The sequence below is a fragment of the Amphibalanus amphitrite genome, unplaced genomic scaffold (genome assembly GCF_019059575.1).
Source record: "Amphibalanus amphitrite isolate SeventyFive unplaced genomic scaffold, NRLGWU_Aamphi_draft 000054F_arrow, whole genome shotgun sequence".
NCBI lineage: Eukaryota > Metazoa > Arthropoda > Thecostraca > Balanomorpha > Balanidae > Amphibalanus > Amphibalanus amphitrite.
The window spans coordinates 1001604-1018024 of NW_024881550.1; the positions used below are offsets into that span (position 1 = coordinate 1001604).

Sequence of the window (16421 nt, forward strand, 5' to 3'; positions counted from 1 at the left end):
CTCGCGATACAGCGCTCGTGCGTGTTGTCTCTTCTGGCCGGGTAGATTCACCGGGTGTGTCAGTGAGTGTGAATCTGGTAAAATATCGCTACAATATCTCCCTGTTCGACATCTCATCAGCTCCATTCCACGTATTTTTTTTTTAATTAAATTCCTGTCTCATTTAATCGTTTCCCAACAAAGATGGTCTTTTCTAGTATTTATTCTACAAAAGCACTACGATCGGTACCTACCTATATTAGTCGCATATTAGTTCTAACCACAAACAGTTCTACATCTACATTCTACCTATTACTCGACATTTCGCAATTTCAATGACGCAAAGTACAAGGACCATCTTAAGTCGCAAATTGTCAACCGTCGACCTCAAGCCACTACTTTCAACTCTGCACCTAAGTAACAGAAGAAATTCCGCCGTAAGCTCAAGCATTCGAATCTGTCGAAAATCATAACTCATAGCCATATTCATAGATTGGTTGCATGAATCAGTCGCCACATTAAAACATTACATTCCCTTTCAACCGTATTTACCTGTTCTATAATTGATTTCGACTTCGCAATTAATTCCTACAGCAATATTACCAATAATTTCACAATGCAACTTTTAACGAGTACAGCATGAATCTACATCCTTAATTTCACAAACGAATTCCAACCTCAAATCGCACCCGCCGATAATAAATCGAACGAATCAGTTTGGCCAACACAAAGACATATTCGATGCTGACACGCAACATGTCAATAATTTCAGCGTTCGTGACACTGAGCTGCTTATTCAAATTTTAGCATCTCGTTCTCGGCCTAATCGCGAAACATACCGTACTCCAACTGACAATAACGTATTTGCTGGCGACTCTGACATGACCTCGAAATTCAGATCCTAATATGCTACTAGGGTGTCTGGACCAATAAGTTCAAAGTAATTTAAGTTTTCCAATTCCAATTGAGAGTGCATTTTATGGCAACCGAAAATGTTTGGCAGTCGTCACGGCACGGCAACCGGGCAGGGGGGGGGGGTCAAGGATTGGGATTGAGCAGACTTTTCAACAACACTCACATTCTGGAGTTTCTCTGCGCTTCCGCTTCTCAGTGTGGTCACAAGCGTCGGCTGCTGTCCTCGGTTCTGATCACTCGAACTGAAGAGGCTTCTCGCGGGTGACCCCGGACTGACGGCGGCTCCCAGATGGCGTCTCCGGCTCCAGCTGTGGACTGTGACTCTCGGCTGCTCGACTGTGATTCTCCCTCTGGTTGGGTGGCGCACCCTTTTATAGTTGGGGGGGGGGAGGGGTGACTGCCACGCCCTTGCAACGTCATCTTCCTCTGCCTTCTTCTGGTGGGTGGGGCCGTAAGATGGCGCCCTCTGTCCTGTTTAGTCACCTTGCTCCTCTGTGCCTGCAATTTTTGGCCGCCGAATCGTCTTCGTGTTGAGTGCTTTACCATTTTAGTAATCGCTGGCATAAAACAATCCCCGAAAGGTTTGTGATTTTCGAGTTTTAATTTTGATTCTTCAATTTCATTTTATTCAACTTTTGTTTCCTTCCGTTTCGTCTGCCGCCAACGCCCCTGTGACGTCACTCTTGCTCCGCCCACCGTACCGGGGCGTGGCCGTAACGCAGCGCCTTCTTCCTCTGCGGAGATCTCTGGAACTACAGGTCATTGCTTGCGGCTTGTTGTGGAGGTCACCTTGAAGTCGTTCTGCCGGGTTGCTCACCCTGGGTTGCTGTACACCGACAAAGGAGGCTATGTGCTCCAGCCGGCTTCCATCCTTGACACTGCTCCATGATCTGTTGACATCTTTTGCTGATGCAGCGCTCCCAGCCGTTATCTGTCCTCGGCGTGGGTCCATGAGCTGTTGACAATGTTACTGATCCAGCTGTTACTTGTTGGGGTTCGAATCGTTCATCCTGCGGTAGCTGTCTCCAAAAGCGCGCGTCTTAATGGGAGTTTAACGGCTGCCCATTCTGTGCGGACAGTGATAGATTAGGGGAACTGGGGGGGGGGGGGGGGGGAATTGGGTGTGGGAAAGCGAGGCTAGGCGTGTGGCCGGACTGCGAGGGAGAGGGACTGCCGGACCGAGCCGTGCCGAAAAGATACTACGTTAACCCTCGCATGTGTAGGGGGGGGGGGGTCGGATGGACCCCCCCCCATGGTTTTTCGCGAATAACTCGCGTAAAAAGCGGCCGATCGCGACGAAACTTTCAGTACCCTCGCATTGATCAATTTTACACCTAAACTGAAAATTTCATGACCCTGACCCAAATGACCTTTGACCTGTGACCTCTTTTCCGAGACCATGTTTGGCCGGAATCGCGATTTCGCGTATGTCGGCTCGCACTAGCCGCGTGTTTGCAAGCTTTTCGTGGTTTCAAACGTTCAAACATGTGATTTGATGTTACTCCCGTGTGTGTCAAGGTCATCTGAAGGTCAGGTCAGGTCATTGACCTTTGGTGACCTCGGGTGACCTCGGTTCACTTTTTCGAGTTTTACATGTTTCTAGGCTAGTTTTTGGAGCTGAATTCGAATTTAGCAACCATTTGAACATTTACGAAGTAGTTTTGGTGACTTCGTAACATGTTACGAAGCTGTCAGAGGCGGTTGACACGTACTACGAATACCCGTCACGATGCCTACTGGTTGACCTGACCTGACCTGACCCGACCTGGTCTAAATGCTTCAAGACATCATCTGTGATCAAAACTAACACGATATTCGTGATCAGCACCCCGAAAAACCCCTTAGCAGCCACACTTTACGACTTTCTAACAGGTCCCGATTTTCCCGACTTTGGGTCATTGACCTGACCTGGAAGGTCAACCAATGACCTAGGACCTTAAAATTGGGTATCATCGGCTTCCTCTCGTCACGGGCAACACGCTCGTTTTTTCCGCGAAGCTCTAGCTCGATCAGGGGCCAAACGGCAAGGGGGGGGGGGTCCAACCGACCCCCCCCCCCCCCTACACATTAGAAGCTGGCAAACGCCGCACACATGCGAGGGTTAAATGTTCAAGATGTAGCGTGCTACACAACTCCGTGTCCCGGATATTCTTTTTTCATTAATTTAGTCCGAACCTTTTGAATGGAAGGATTCACAAGTACAGAGCCCCCGCTAAGCAGAGCTTTGCGTTGGCCCTGCCCTCTACCCTCCGATCGCGCAATTCGTGATCTATGGCAGAATTTAGAGCCCAAAGTTTAACGTATGCACATGGCCGCGCACGGCCGGTCCCCTCACTGACTTCGAATGGCTGCGGCCTGCCACCAACCGTAACCATACTCGCCAGGAGGCTCATAAAGATCGAGCGATGTCGCGCTTCGAACCTGGACTGTTATAACCGGGACGCGGGCCCTCACCACGCGGAGTCCAAGGCTCTACCGGCAAAAGTTTCTCCTTTAGGTATCAATATGCTGTTTCTGTCCTCGGGGCGTCAATCTCTTGTTTTTGCCTACGTCGTCCTCGCTATGCGGCGTCAGTCCAACTTCTGGCTGGACGGTCACCGGTGTGCGGCTAGAGTAGCTCCTCATCGTAATGAAGCAGGCTCCCGTTCTGCGTGGTCGTACGTAGGCGCAGATGCCAGATTGGTGGTCTGTCTGTGGGGACGGGAACTCAGACAGCTGGATTATCTAAAGAAGTCGGCATGGAGTCCTGGAGGGCAAATGCCAGCCACTTACTATGTATTTCAGACCCCATGAGACCCTGTTTTTCGGCGATAATTTCTTCAGTTTTTGTCTAATTGGCTTGAAATTTTGACATTAGACATTTCAGCTCAAGCGCCAATTTTCATCAATATGGTCTCTTAACAAAATATTAATATTTAGAGCACTTGTCGTAGGCTCGTAATGCTAATTAGATTTTGCACCCGGATAGAGGCTCCTTCGCTACCGCAGCGGATTGGATGGGAGCGCTGGCCAATCACGTTGCGCCGGGCCCAACTAAACTCCGCCCACTGGCCGTGACCGCGCTGGGTCTATGCCGGCTCAGTCGGCGGCAGCACCGCGGAGAGGTTGCACGGGGCCGCGCACTGGAAACATACATGGAATCGACAGGAAGTGTCTGAGCGAAAGCCTGCTCTTCATCTGGGGGAGTTGGTAACCGCTTCTCTGTTTTTTTGATTTATCAACACCGATCCAGCTCAGAATATGAAGAATAATCATAATGAGGATATTAACCTCCCCAGAACCAACGTTAAATAGAGAGCTGTGATATGCACTATCTGAATATCTGAATGAATGTAGGTACATTCTGACGCCTATCTCATGGTCAGGTCGTGCCACTATTCTGTCACTTATGACAATATACGAAGCCTCTGCACTACTCGAAAATATCGATGTTGGTTGGCTGCGTCAATCGCTGTTTCTGAAGACGCTGTTATACCTATGCAGAAAATAACAGAGTAGGATGATGAGTGGCGAGCACTTCCGATTACCTAAGACATCGCTCCACGAGCTGTGTTCGTAATTCGGGAAGCGTTGAGAAAGGAGCAGAAATGTGATGTGCGATTTATTGCGTATGGTAGAATTGTAACATCAGAATAAGGGAAACAAGCACAAACGCTAGTAAAGAAATCGCGTCTTTTTGTGAAACTAAAGTAACTTTTCAAGCTCTCCAATAGTAAGGCGGTAGGTTACTTACTTACAGGCATCTTAATTATTTGCAGTTCAACACGAAAGCCTGGGGTCAAGTCAGTCCGGTGACCTCAATCTAGCCAATTATAAAATGGGTTAGCTCCGAAGGTGTTCATGTTGCACCGCAATCGCATGAATCCATCTCAAGCATACGCATAAGCATAATATATTTCATATTGCAACCACACTTCTTAAATGCTACGGTGTAACTGTGTATCATGTCTTGCAAATTTGACGTAGTCGTAGGCTGACCGACGTCTTGCATCAGTTCATAGTCAATTGACATCAACGGCTTTTTTTAATGACGTTCAATCAAGCAAAAATGCAGTCACTAGCCCTGAACTTATAGTATTAAAGTAGGTATATATTTATTGATTGACATGGTGTATAGGCTAATTTGCGATAAATGCAATAATGAAGGCTAGTGCGTTAATTACGAGCGCTAGTTTCTGCTGTATCGTTAGTACTGCAACGGTAACCGCAAGGCAGCCACGTCCAATGCGAGCCGCCCCGGTCCGGCATACGGCCTTGGGTCCGGCAGCTACTGCCCCGTCGGCTCCACGCCTCCGACTGACCGGCCAAGGTCACCGCTCCGTCCGCCGGGAGGGCGGAGCTTAATGGTCACGTGCCTGTGACGTCACGCCTACGTACGGATAGCCTCTACTCCACTGACGAATTTACGGAGCTGATTTTAACATTACGAGGCAACGACAAGTACCCTAACAATTGATATTTTGTTAAGAGACTATATTAGCGAAAATTGGCGCTTGAGCTGAAATATGCTTTGCGAAAATTTGAAGCCAATTGGATAAATATTAAATAAATTATCGCCGAAAAACAGGGTCTCATGGGGTCTGAAATGCATAGTAGGGTCCCAACGGGCCTCAAAGCACTACTATCTTCATTTTTGTTTAGTTTATAGCCTCTGACGACCTTAAGGTTATGTCGAAGATCCATGGCGATTACGGAGAATCCACCTGAGAAGCCATCAGTCTCCAAGTTGATACACAGGCATTACACTGGTCTGAGGGGGCCCTAGTGGGAAAATACGGTCTCCACTCAGATTGACCCTTAAAGCCTGGTATGGATATATAAAACCAGTGTAGGCTACCATAGAGGCCGACGTAGGGCCAGAAGCTGGCATTAGCCCTCAGAGATCGGCATCGAGCGCTCAGACGGACCCATCAGAAACCGATGTGGTTCGCAAAAAAAAATATATGCGTGTGGGCCCTCGGCATAAGGCTCGGCATGCAAATCATAGAGATCTTATAATATAGAGATGCCCTGGTACTAAAAAACCTAACGTTTCTTGGCGTTTCCTAAGCAAGAAATTACGCTTTTTGAATATCGTGATTTGTGTTTGTACCCTCTTCTTAAAAGCAGAGGTGGAACTTTTTGTTTTTCATTGGGGTTGTAGTTTGCCGGAGCCCAGGGTATACCCCCACCAAAACCCGAAAAGTCCCCGGATTCGGCCCACTATTTTTCGGGAGGGGCCCACATTTTCATTAACAAAAAAATAAATAAAATAAAATAAAAGTGGTCCATCTCCAGGGAGAGACGGCTGACCCTGTCGTCCCTCCATTGGCTATGTGCCTGGTTGTAGGTACTCGGGTATCGCCAGTCGCCACCATGGTCGTGGCCATAGGCGGCGGAACGGGGAGGGCACCGGGGAACCGTGCCCCCTTTGATTTTGGCATTTTAACATTAGCCCTATGGGCGTTGCATGGAAAGAATGGGATCAAAAGTCGACAATGCCCCCCTTAATTGAGGGTGTTCCGCCGCTAGGTACTGGTCGTGGCGATTCGGAAACGGTAGGTAAACGCCCAAAATCACAGTCCCTATGAATACTTGTTTCTTTCCACATTTGACACAAACATTACTCAGTATTGGAGCAGGGCTCTTTCCCTACGAGTAACAATTTAAGCCACTCGTGGCAATTGACAGCGAAGACCTAAACAGAAATCTACGTTATTTTTAGACTAAAAAACTTAAAACGAGTCCATCTTGTATATTAATGCCACTGTCGTCTGGAATACGTCTATTACGGAAACGGGTAGTATAAACCGGAATAGTGACTGATCAGACATGAGATATTTTGCAAACGAGGACAACATACCGAACACAATGCCGCAAAGGAACATAACACTGGATCTAAATTATCTCAACCTGAGGAAACTAAATAATAAATGCCACAGTCTTTTCATATCACCGAATACTTCAATTAACTAGATGATCTTCTTTTTTCAACGAGCAAATGTATTATGCATTGTTTGGCGAATCGTAAACAAAACGCATACTCTTCACAGCCACGATGGCTAGGAACACATAGCGGCTTGTTTGTCTGCCCCTGAGACACTGAACGTACACCGATTTTCAGCTAAATCGAAAGACCCCGCCGTTTACCGTTAAAATGTTAGTTGGCCGTTAATTCGTTAACGGTGCAAAATACCACCCCAAAGAGGTACATTTTCAGAATAAGCGCATCGAGGAGGCCCTGTACACCGATTTTCAGCCAAATCGAAAGACCCCGTCGTTTCCCGTTAAAATGTTGATTGGCCGTTTACTCGTTAACGGTGCAAAATACCACCCCAAAGAGGTACATTTTCGGAATCAGCGCATCGAGGAGGCCCTGTATACCGATTTTCAGCTAAATTGAAAGACCCCGCTGTTTCCGGTTAAAATGTTAATTTAGCCGTTAACTCGTTAACGGTGCAAAATACTGCCCCAAAGAGGTACATTTTCGGAATCAGCGCATCAAGGAGGCCCTGTATACCGATTTTCAGCTAAATCGAAAGAACCCGCCGTTTCCCATTAAAATGTTAATTGGTCGTTAACTCGGTTAAGGTGCAAAATACCACCCCAAAAAGGTACATTTTCGGAATCAGCGCATCGAGGAGGCCCTGTACACCGATTTTCAGCTAAATCGAAAGACCCCGCCGTTTCCCGTTAAAATGTTAATTGGTCATTAACTCGTTAACGGTGCAAAATACCACCCCAAAGAGGCATATTTTCGGAATCAGCGCATTGAGGAGGCCCTGGATACCGATTTTCAGCCAAATCGAAAGACCCCGAAATATGCTGCTGTGAGGATGATATTCGTTGCTGCTGATTTGACAGACGTCGCCAAAACCTTGCATTTGTATCAAATGCGTCATGCTGGCTTACATGTGAATTAGTTTGCATCGTTTGCATTCTGTTCGCGAACCTGTCAGTAAGATTATCAGCACTAATTATCGCACAGGATTGGTTACTTTTTATGGTCGTCAACGTTGAGTTCAAGTGTCGTCATTTTAGCCAAATATTCGTGCTGATTGGTGGTATTGTGCCAATTGACAAAATTGCGAACAGAGTGATATTTCACTTAAGAAATGTATTTGATATTATGATTATGGTGATTGAATGCTACATAGGGTGGAGGCTTAGGTTAGGTTAATTTATTTCTGAAGCTTACTGTTTTGTGTCAAGCTTTTCATCTATGCTTATCTCTTTGATAAGCACAGCCCACAGGTATGAAATATTTAGTGAGAAAACCCAAAAGTACAGTGGCGGATCAGGATCCAGGGGGTGCAAAATGGGCATTTGCCCCTCCCAAACAGCATAATTTTAATATTACGCCTATGGACGAGGCATGGAAAGAATCGATAAATTGTTATGGTCTGCCCCCCCCCCCCCCAAACTCTGAGCTGGATTCGCCACTGCAAAAGTATGATGAATGTTATGATTTTTTTTTTTGCTTCACACTTTCATGTTACATGTTAAGATTTTTTGGAACACTTTCAATATGATTCACTTAGTATGCTTAAGAAGTGTGAAGTGATTGACTTTCATATCATGCTCTGCTCACTGTCTCAGCGGAATAATATGTTCTTAACAGAGCACTTTCAATGTTTTTAGCATCTGGAATTCAAAAAGATGTCCTAATTTATTGATATCTTCACTTTCTTGATATATCTCAATTATCTGCCTCTGTAGGGATACATATTTTGTTCATTTTCATGTGTTTCAGGTTAATTCTTAATTTTCCAATGTTGGGGTTGTAGTTTTGCCATTGGGGTTGTACTTTTGAAAATTGGGGTTGTAGCTACAACCGCCACGGTATATAAAGTTCCGCATGTGCTTAAAAGAAAATAAATGATAATAATTCGTATTTCTTGATTACATATATGAAGTGTATGAAAAAAGGATCACATCAGTCCACTATAAGCGTTTTTGTTGTGATAATTTCTTATTTTTTGGGACACGTCGGACACATCCCAGGATATGTGGATTGGAATTGAAGTTGACGTTGGGATAGCATTGAAGTAGCGCTGTATGTTCCTAAGTTCGTTGCTTGATTTTTATATTCGGCTCCCGGTACTCGGGTGTGTTCATAGGTTTTCAGGTGAAATTTACCGTTGATTAACCCGGTCGGGCCCGGGGGTAATCCCAACCACCGCAGCCGGGGGGGGGGGGGGGCGTATTTCGCCCCCTGTCTAACTCCGTAAATAAGGGAGCAACGGAAACAAAAGCGGTACTAAAAGAAAGGTCCTTACGAGACGATGCAAAACACCTAAAATTGTTGACATCATGGCAATTTTCGAGGTCAGAGATCAAGGTAAAAGGCAAAACCGTAGAGAGGTCAAAACGAGATCAAAACCGTAGGCAATACGTAGAGATCTCAAATTAACCCACGCCGTGCTGGGGGCATTTTTACGCCCCCCCCCCTCAGGTTTTTCGCGAATATCTCGAAAACGGCGGCGCGCATCGCCGCCGTTTTAGGTACACCTGTTCATACATCATTTCCGCACATGTGAATATTTCAGACCCGGGTCGTTCAGGGTCAGGTCACCAGGTCACGTCAAGTGACCTTACCTCAGAAAAAGTTGAAAGGCTCGCTATAGCTACATCGACTGAACAATCACTTTGAAACTTTCAGCGATTATATGAGTAACAGTATGTATAAAATGTATATCTCGGATTTTTTATATCTGTGACCTAAGATCAGGTCAATTTTGCGACCTCTTTATTATAAAGTCAATGGGAGAAAATTGAAATGCGCATGTTTTGGACGAATGTCGTTCAAAACGCTCTCAAACATCAGTTCATTGGTAAACATGACACACTGAATCCGAAAATGCACCTGTGACCCCTCTGTATGCCCCTGAGGTAACTAAACCTGCGCACACGTTGGTTTTTCCGCGAGGCTCAAAGCTGAAAGCAAAGCTCAAAGCTCAAAGCTCTATCTTCAACAGGAACGAAATGGCGTGGGGGTGGCAACAGGAATAGCAAGAAATTGGCGCACTGTAGTGAGTACTTTAATTGTTTTATTCGGCTCTTTTTATATTTTCTTTGTATATAATTGGTTCGTGAATTGAGCTGATAATTTCTCCGCGAGATATCTTCTTATGCGTTTTATGTGACTCATCGGGTTTACCTATGTTTCAGGACGAAACTTTTGTTCACAAGAAATCGATAATACATGAAAATTAACGAAGTTCTACGTCTCAGTGTATTCACTTAACATTTCGTCTACAAGCTATTAAGAACAATGATTGAAAATTACTTGAATATTTGAATTTACTTTGCTTGATTACTAGAAATTTCTTGAAACTTGAAACAATGAAGGCAAATGAAGACATTATTATGGAACCGATTGGAAAGACGAAACGAGCTCGAGCCAGCGCAAAAAGTAAGTTCTCGAGAAAATGCAACGCTTTTAAAGAGTTAAGCCATCACCAGCAACCCTTCGCAGTGTTAAAGGATAAATTCGATGACATTCGCGCTAGCTTTATAGATAGATAGATAGTTTATTAAGACCCTCCATTGACATGGTTTTTATGGTGTCTACGTCAATGACAAATAAACAGACATTGTAAAAACGCTTAGGCAAGACAGGTGCTACATAAAAAATGACACACTGGCATAAAACAGTGAATATAAAACACATGTGACAACCGTGCCTATACCTATATGACAAGTGACAGCTGACTACCTGTGGCTATTCCACGCACTCGCCGCACGATAAAGAAAACTTCGGCGGGCAAACTCGGTGCGGACCCGGGGCAGCTGCAGCCGGCCGTCGGACACGGCGCGGGTGCTGCGGGATGACACATCGGCTCGCAGTGCGAACTGTTGGCGCAGAAGTTCAGGAGTGATAGATGAGTCGATGATGCGAGTGACGTTTGCGAGGTCACGCTCGGCGATCAACTCGTCTACGGTGGGCCACCCCAGTTCCCGTAGCGCCGCAGTCACGTGATCGCGCCGTCTAAGACCGCTAACAATACGCGCACCAAAGTTAATAGCTTTCTGGATGCGACGCTTCTGTGTGACCGTACAGCTTCCCCACACACTTAAACAGTAACGTATGTGGGGAAATACTAGAGCTTCGATCATCAGCTGTCTTGTGCATCTCGGTAGCTTATGTCGGATCCTGGCCAGGCACACCAGCACGCAAAAGCACTTACGAACAACACCCGTGATGTGTTCATCCCAAATCAGGTGAGAATCGATGACGACCCCCAGAACCCTGACACTGTGGTTTGGTTTAAGCTCATCGTTTCCAAAATGAATCGAGAATGTTGAATCAAGATTTTGACGTCTAGATTTGATTATTATCAGTTCAGTTTTAGCTGGGTTAATTTTCAGACGATTTTGGGTGAACCATCTCAGTCCAACTGAGAGAGAAGTTTCGATGCGGTCCTTCAAGTTTTGCAAGTTTGTATAATAGTCAGTGTCAAGGAACTGGGTGTCGTCAGCGTACATGACTAATTTACCATGTGGAATGTGCTGAGGTAAATCATTGGTGAAAATCAAAAACAAAATCGGCCCCAAAATCGAACCCTGGATCACTCCATGGGACACGTTCATAGCAATTGATCCACCTCTCACACATTGTGTGCGTCCTCTCAGCCAGGCCGAGAACCATCCGGAGTCAATCCCGTACCAACCGAGTTTGTCCAGGAGACGGCCATGCTCAACGCTGTCAAAGGCCTTCGACGTATCAGCGGTGACAAGTGACGTCACGCGGCCACTATCGATGTTCGTCACCGCGTACGTAACAGCATCGAGCAGGGCCGCCTCCGTGGACAAACCCGGCCGGAACCCGTACTGCTGGGGACACAGGATGTGGTGCTCGCTTAAATACGTCACTAGCTGGGAGCAAACAACTCTTTCACACAGCTTGGCGACAACAGGCAACACTGATATGGGTCTGTAATTGTTTGGGTCGCTAATGTCACCCTTCTTGTGAAGCGCAGTCACAGTGGCGGCCTTCCATGACACAGGTACGTCACAACTAACAATAGAACTGTTGACTAGCGCCAGAAGCTTGGGGCCAATCACTGGGAACGTTTCACGCAACATGTGCACAGTGATGCCGTCTGATCCGCATGCCCGCGAGGATCCCAGCCGCTGGAGCGCCGCAGAAAGCTCGGGGAGAGTGGCGGCCCTCGGTCTGAATGCACCCGAGCACACACGTGGCGGACGGGGTGTCAGTCTGTCCCCGGTGTCCTCCGCGGCCAGGGCGTCAGCCACGTCAGGGCCGACTGACGCGAAGAATCGGTTCAGTCGATCTGGCCACCCGTTGTCTGCAGCATTCAGGTCGGTAGTCCTCGGTTCGGCCTTCTTTGATGCAATCAAAAACTGTCTGATGCTCTTCCACGTTTTGGGTCGCGAGTTTCTGTACAGAGAGGCATAGTGGGAGGCGCAGGCTCGATTAATGGCCACTTTGACGGCGTTACGGCATTGCCGAAACTCTCGGTCAGTGTCATCGCACGGGATGGTGTCTCTGTCGATCCGCGCTTGGTCTCGAGCCGCCATCGCGTCTGTCACAGCATCATCATCCATCCAGGGGCGGTGTCGATGCTTCATTTTGACGGTCTTCATCGGCATGTGCTGGTTAATCACCGGGTCCCACACGCGTAGAAAGCCGTTCCATTTGTCGGTTATGGAGTCGGCACGGTCGACCTCCGCCCAGTCGGCCAGCAGCAGGTCGAGGCAGAGGGCAGCAGTGTCGACACGGCGCGTGGACCGCACGGTGCATGTGACGGGCACATGTCGTGTCTTGGTGTTGGTGATCGAAGCAGTGATAAGGTCGTGGTCGCTAATGTTGCAAGGTATGACCCGGGCATTGGAGGTCAGGTCCGGTCTGTTCGTTATAAGGTGGTCGAGAATAGACGGCGACTCTCCGGGGTGGGTCGGCTCGGTTATCAGCTGATGCAGAGAGAGTTCGGCAAGCTGCTGAAGGTATGTTGTAACACCCGGCTTGTCGGGATGGGATACGTCGAAGTTGATGTCCCCCAGCACGTATGTCGGTCGACCTTGAGCCAGCACGTGCGAATTAGATAAGGCGAACGATCGACTCATCGAAACGATTAACGAATACGCATCGCACGGTGTTCTCGACAGCCTATTGCAGGAATGTGACGAGTATATGAAAGTAGTAGAATCGACTTTGGACGAAATACGAGCAATTCACGCCTCTCATGTCTCAGAAAATTCCTCTTCTTCAAGGCAAATTCAAGTAAAGGCTCTAGATGCTCCTCGGTTTACGGGCGACATTCGAGAGTACGCAAATTTCAAACACGATTTCAAGAGACTTATGGAACCTGCGTATGGTAAAGACGCTTATGCCCTTCGATCTTGTTTGCTAGGATCGGCTTTGCAGACCGTAAAGGGAGTTGCCGATGATTATGACCAAATGTTTCAAAGATTAGACAATGTCTTTGGAAATCCTCGGAAGTTCGTGGATTCTATTATATACGACATCACGTCGATAAAACCGGTTCAAGAGGGTGACACAAAGAAGTTCGTTAGGATGGTCGACACAATCGAAAGATGTTGGCTCGATTTGAAACGTACAAATTTAACCGAAGAGATGGATACTATCGCAATGATCAGTATGGTCGAAAAATTGTTGCCGCCCACCCAAAAACGGGAATGGATTTTGTTAGTGGATTCAACTGATGTATCAAATGGTATGTTTGAACGCCTTCTAAATTATCTTCTTCGAGAAAAACGAGTCATAGAATATACCGAACAAGACATCCGAACCGAAAAAGCGAGAAATGTTCATCACACTTTAGCAAATCCAGCCCAAGAAACGTCATCATCAAACATAAAGCAAGAAGTTGTAAATTATGCGTCGGGTAGCACTCAAAATCATCGATCTCCGGAATCTCGATCGTGGTGCTGGATTCATAAGACGCCCAGCCACTCAGTGGAATTTTGTGCAAAATTCCTAGAAATGTCGGTAGCAGAACGGTCTGAAGTTGCAAAGCAAGCAGGAGCATGTTTTAAGTGTCTGAAAACTAGCAGACACATCGCCAAAAATTGTCTGAATTCTAGCCAATGTACGGTATTCGAGGAAGGCCAAATTTGTGGTAAACGACATCATCCATTATTTCATCGAAAATTATATTCAGATACGGCTGTAAATCAAAACAACGAAGTACACAATGTCCTCGGCAATGAAGATCGTCCTATCTTGGCAGTCAACGCGATCCAATGTAAAAATCAGCGCATCAATGTCATGTGGGACTCGGGTGCCAGTGTTTCACTCATTACTCGTCGTGCGACCCAAAGACTGGGGATAAAGGGTAAAAGTACAACACTTTCTATAGTAAAAGTTGGAGATGACCACACGTCTCTCGACAGCAAAAAAGTAGATGTTCCGCTAGAAGACCTGAAAGGGAAAATTTGGACAGTTCCAGCATACGAAATTGATGAGATTACCGCAAATTTAAATCAGCTCGACGCAAAACAAATTCAAAGTCACTTTCCAGAGATTGACGCATCGGTAATCGCGAAACCTAAAGGCAAGATCGACATGCTAATAGGCGTGGACTCTTGTGCCATCATGCCTACAGTCGTAAGAACCGTCGGGAATAGCCAACTCCTTGAAAATCAATTTGGGTTATGCGTCAGAGGCTCTTTTGAAAGGAAAAACGAAGATAGACGAGCGACATGTGCAATAAGATCTGACCCCGACGAAACTAACGTCAAGACGCCACTTCATATGAACATAGAAGAACTAGGATCAACGGAAAAGGAACTGACAAAAGACAAAGGACAAAAACCCGACCACGAAAAGATAGATGGCGACCTACCAGATTGCACGAACGGTTTGCACCACAATCTCCCGCGACCTCGTGAATACCCGGTTACCGCTGACATCCTTAAAATTCACAAGTCAATACATCTCCGAAACTGTGGCGACCAACATACACATCAATATCTGAAACGAACCGAAACACGAACCGACATCGACTTTGAAGAAAACCGAGCCAACGCCGACCGCTACGCCCTCACAACATTTCGCTCACGAAACCGACTCAATGGTGTAGTCAGCCTTACAATTATAGACAAGTGCAAAAAACGAAATTCCGAAGAAAACTGCTATGGTGATTGTTTAATGAAAGCAATAACAAGGGGAAGACATGATGCGACCAATATCGGCATAGAGACACAATATATTTCGATAGAAATAAACTGCAAGATCAAGGACTGTACAGTAATTGGACTATTTGGATCGAACACAAACGCAAAGGTGCCAAATTTGATACGAAAACGACTGCTTGCGATGACATGCGAAGCAAATCCGAACAGTTATAGACTCGATACGAAAATGCATTTATTATGTAGACGACAAACCGAAAGAATCGAAGACCCGTCCAGCAGAAGTAGCACGAGGAGTATTACGACTCGGAGGCCCAAGACACGATCAGCTGACAACGAATACTGGAGAAGATCGAACATCGTGATCAAATGGATAATAAATCGTCTCATCTCACTCTTGAAATTCGTGAACCAATCGGACACTGGCGGGGGGAGTGTATCGTGAATTTGATAGATTCGCGATCGTCAGTGGACCACATCCAAACTCCGCGCGAGCTGGTGCACTAAATTCTTGTAATGTGAAATATTTTGTTGATCATAAAAGTGGAAATTTAGGAAATTCAGGAATAGCAAGAAATTGGCGCACTGTAGTGAGTACTTTAATTGTTTTATTCGGCTCTTTTTATATTTTCTTTGTATATAATTGGTTCGTGAATTGAGCTGATAATTTCTCCGCGAGATATCTTCTTATGCGTTTTATGTGACTCATCGGGTTTACCTATGTTTCAGGACGAAACTTTTGTTCACAAGAAATCGATAATACATGAAAATTTAACGAAGTTCTACGTCTCAGTGTATTCACTTAACACCCTAGATTTGGCTCCTTCAGTCTCTGCCCCCCCCCCCCCCCCAGTGAAAAATCCTTAGACGAGGCCCCGGAAAGGGGGCCATACTATCTTTTGCCCCCCCCCCCAAGACATAAGTCAAGAAAACTAAAAAATAAACATTCTCAAAGTTCCTATGCTGAAACACTGAAATATTGCTTTGATGATTGAGTGACCTCGGGGCAAACGTGAAAAAACTCGCCAACCCGAGTCAAAGTGGCCTGTGCCGGCGAGGGTTAACATGTAGGAGAAATCGACATGATATCACATTTTTATTAGCATTCATAGGCACGTGTTCTGTGTTGTGTACTGGTTGGTTTTAATAGGGTTGGGACCTATCTCCACACTCTGTATGTTTTGGTAAAATAAGAAAGCTGAGAATTTTTCATGATTTAATTTAAAATCATTTTGTTAAAAGAATACCTAGTTAGCTCAGAAATTAATTATTTGTGACTGAAAACAACTTGCTTCTGATTGGTCGGGCTAATCATGACGTCACATGTAGGTATATAACTGTCTGTATATGTTACAGACCGTATGAAAACCCAGTCCGTTTGCAAACGGCCTGGCACAGTCAGGCCGTTTGAAAACGACCTGAAAAAG

The 16421-nt window shown here is 46.0% G+C and overlaps 1 protein-coding gene across 2 annotated transcripts; it reads left to right on the forward strand.

Annotated features, from left to right (window-relative positions):
• Positions 1-9884: 9884 nt before the first annotated feature.
• LOC122378051 lies at positions 9885-15773 on the forward strand. 2 transcript variants are annotated; one of them, XR_006255971.1, is made up of 2 exons: positions 9885-10288; positions 15724-15773. XR_006255971.1 is itself a non-coding variant. In XM_043358756.1 (2 exons), the coding sequence occupies exon 1, from the start codon at positions 13298-13300 to the stop codon at positions 15437-15439; it is 2142 nt and encodes a 713-aa protein (XP_043214691.1). In that variant the 5' UTR covers positions 13294-13297; the 3' UTR covers positions 15440-15584; positions 15724-15773. The 2 variants fall into 2 exon arrangements, 1 of the variants encoding a protein (XP_043214691.1); XM_043358756.1 differs by lacking the exon at positions 9885-10288 and adding an exon at positions 13294-15584.
• The last annotated feature ends 648 nt before the right edge of the window (positions 15774-16421 follow it).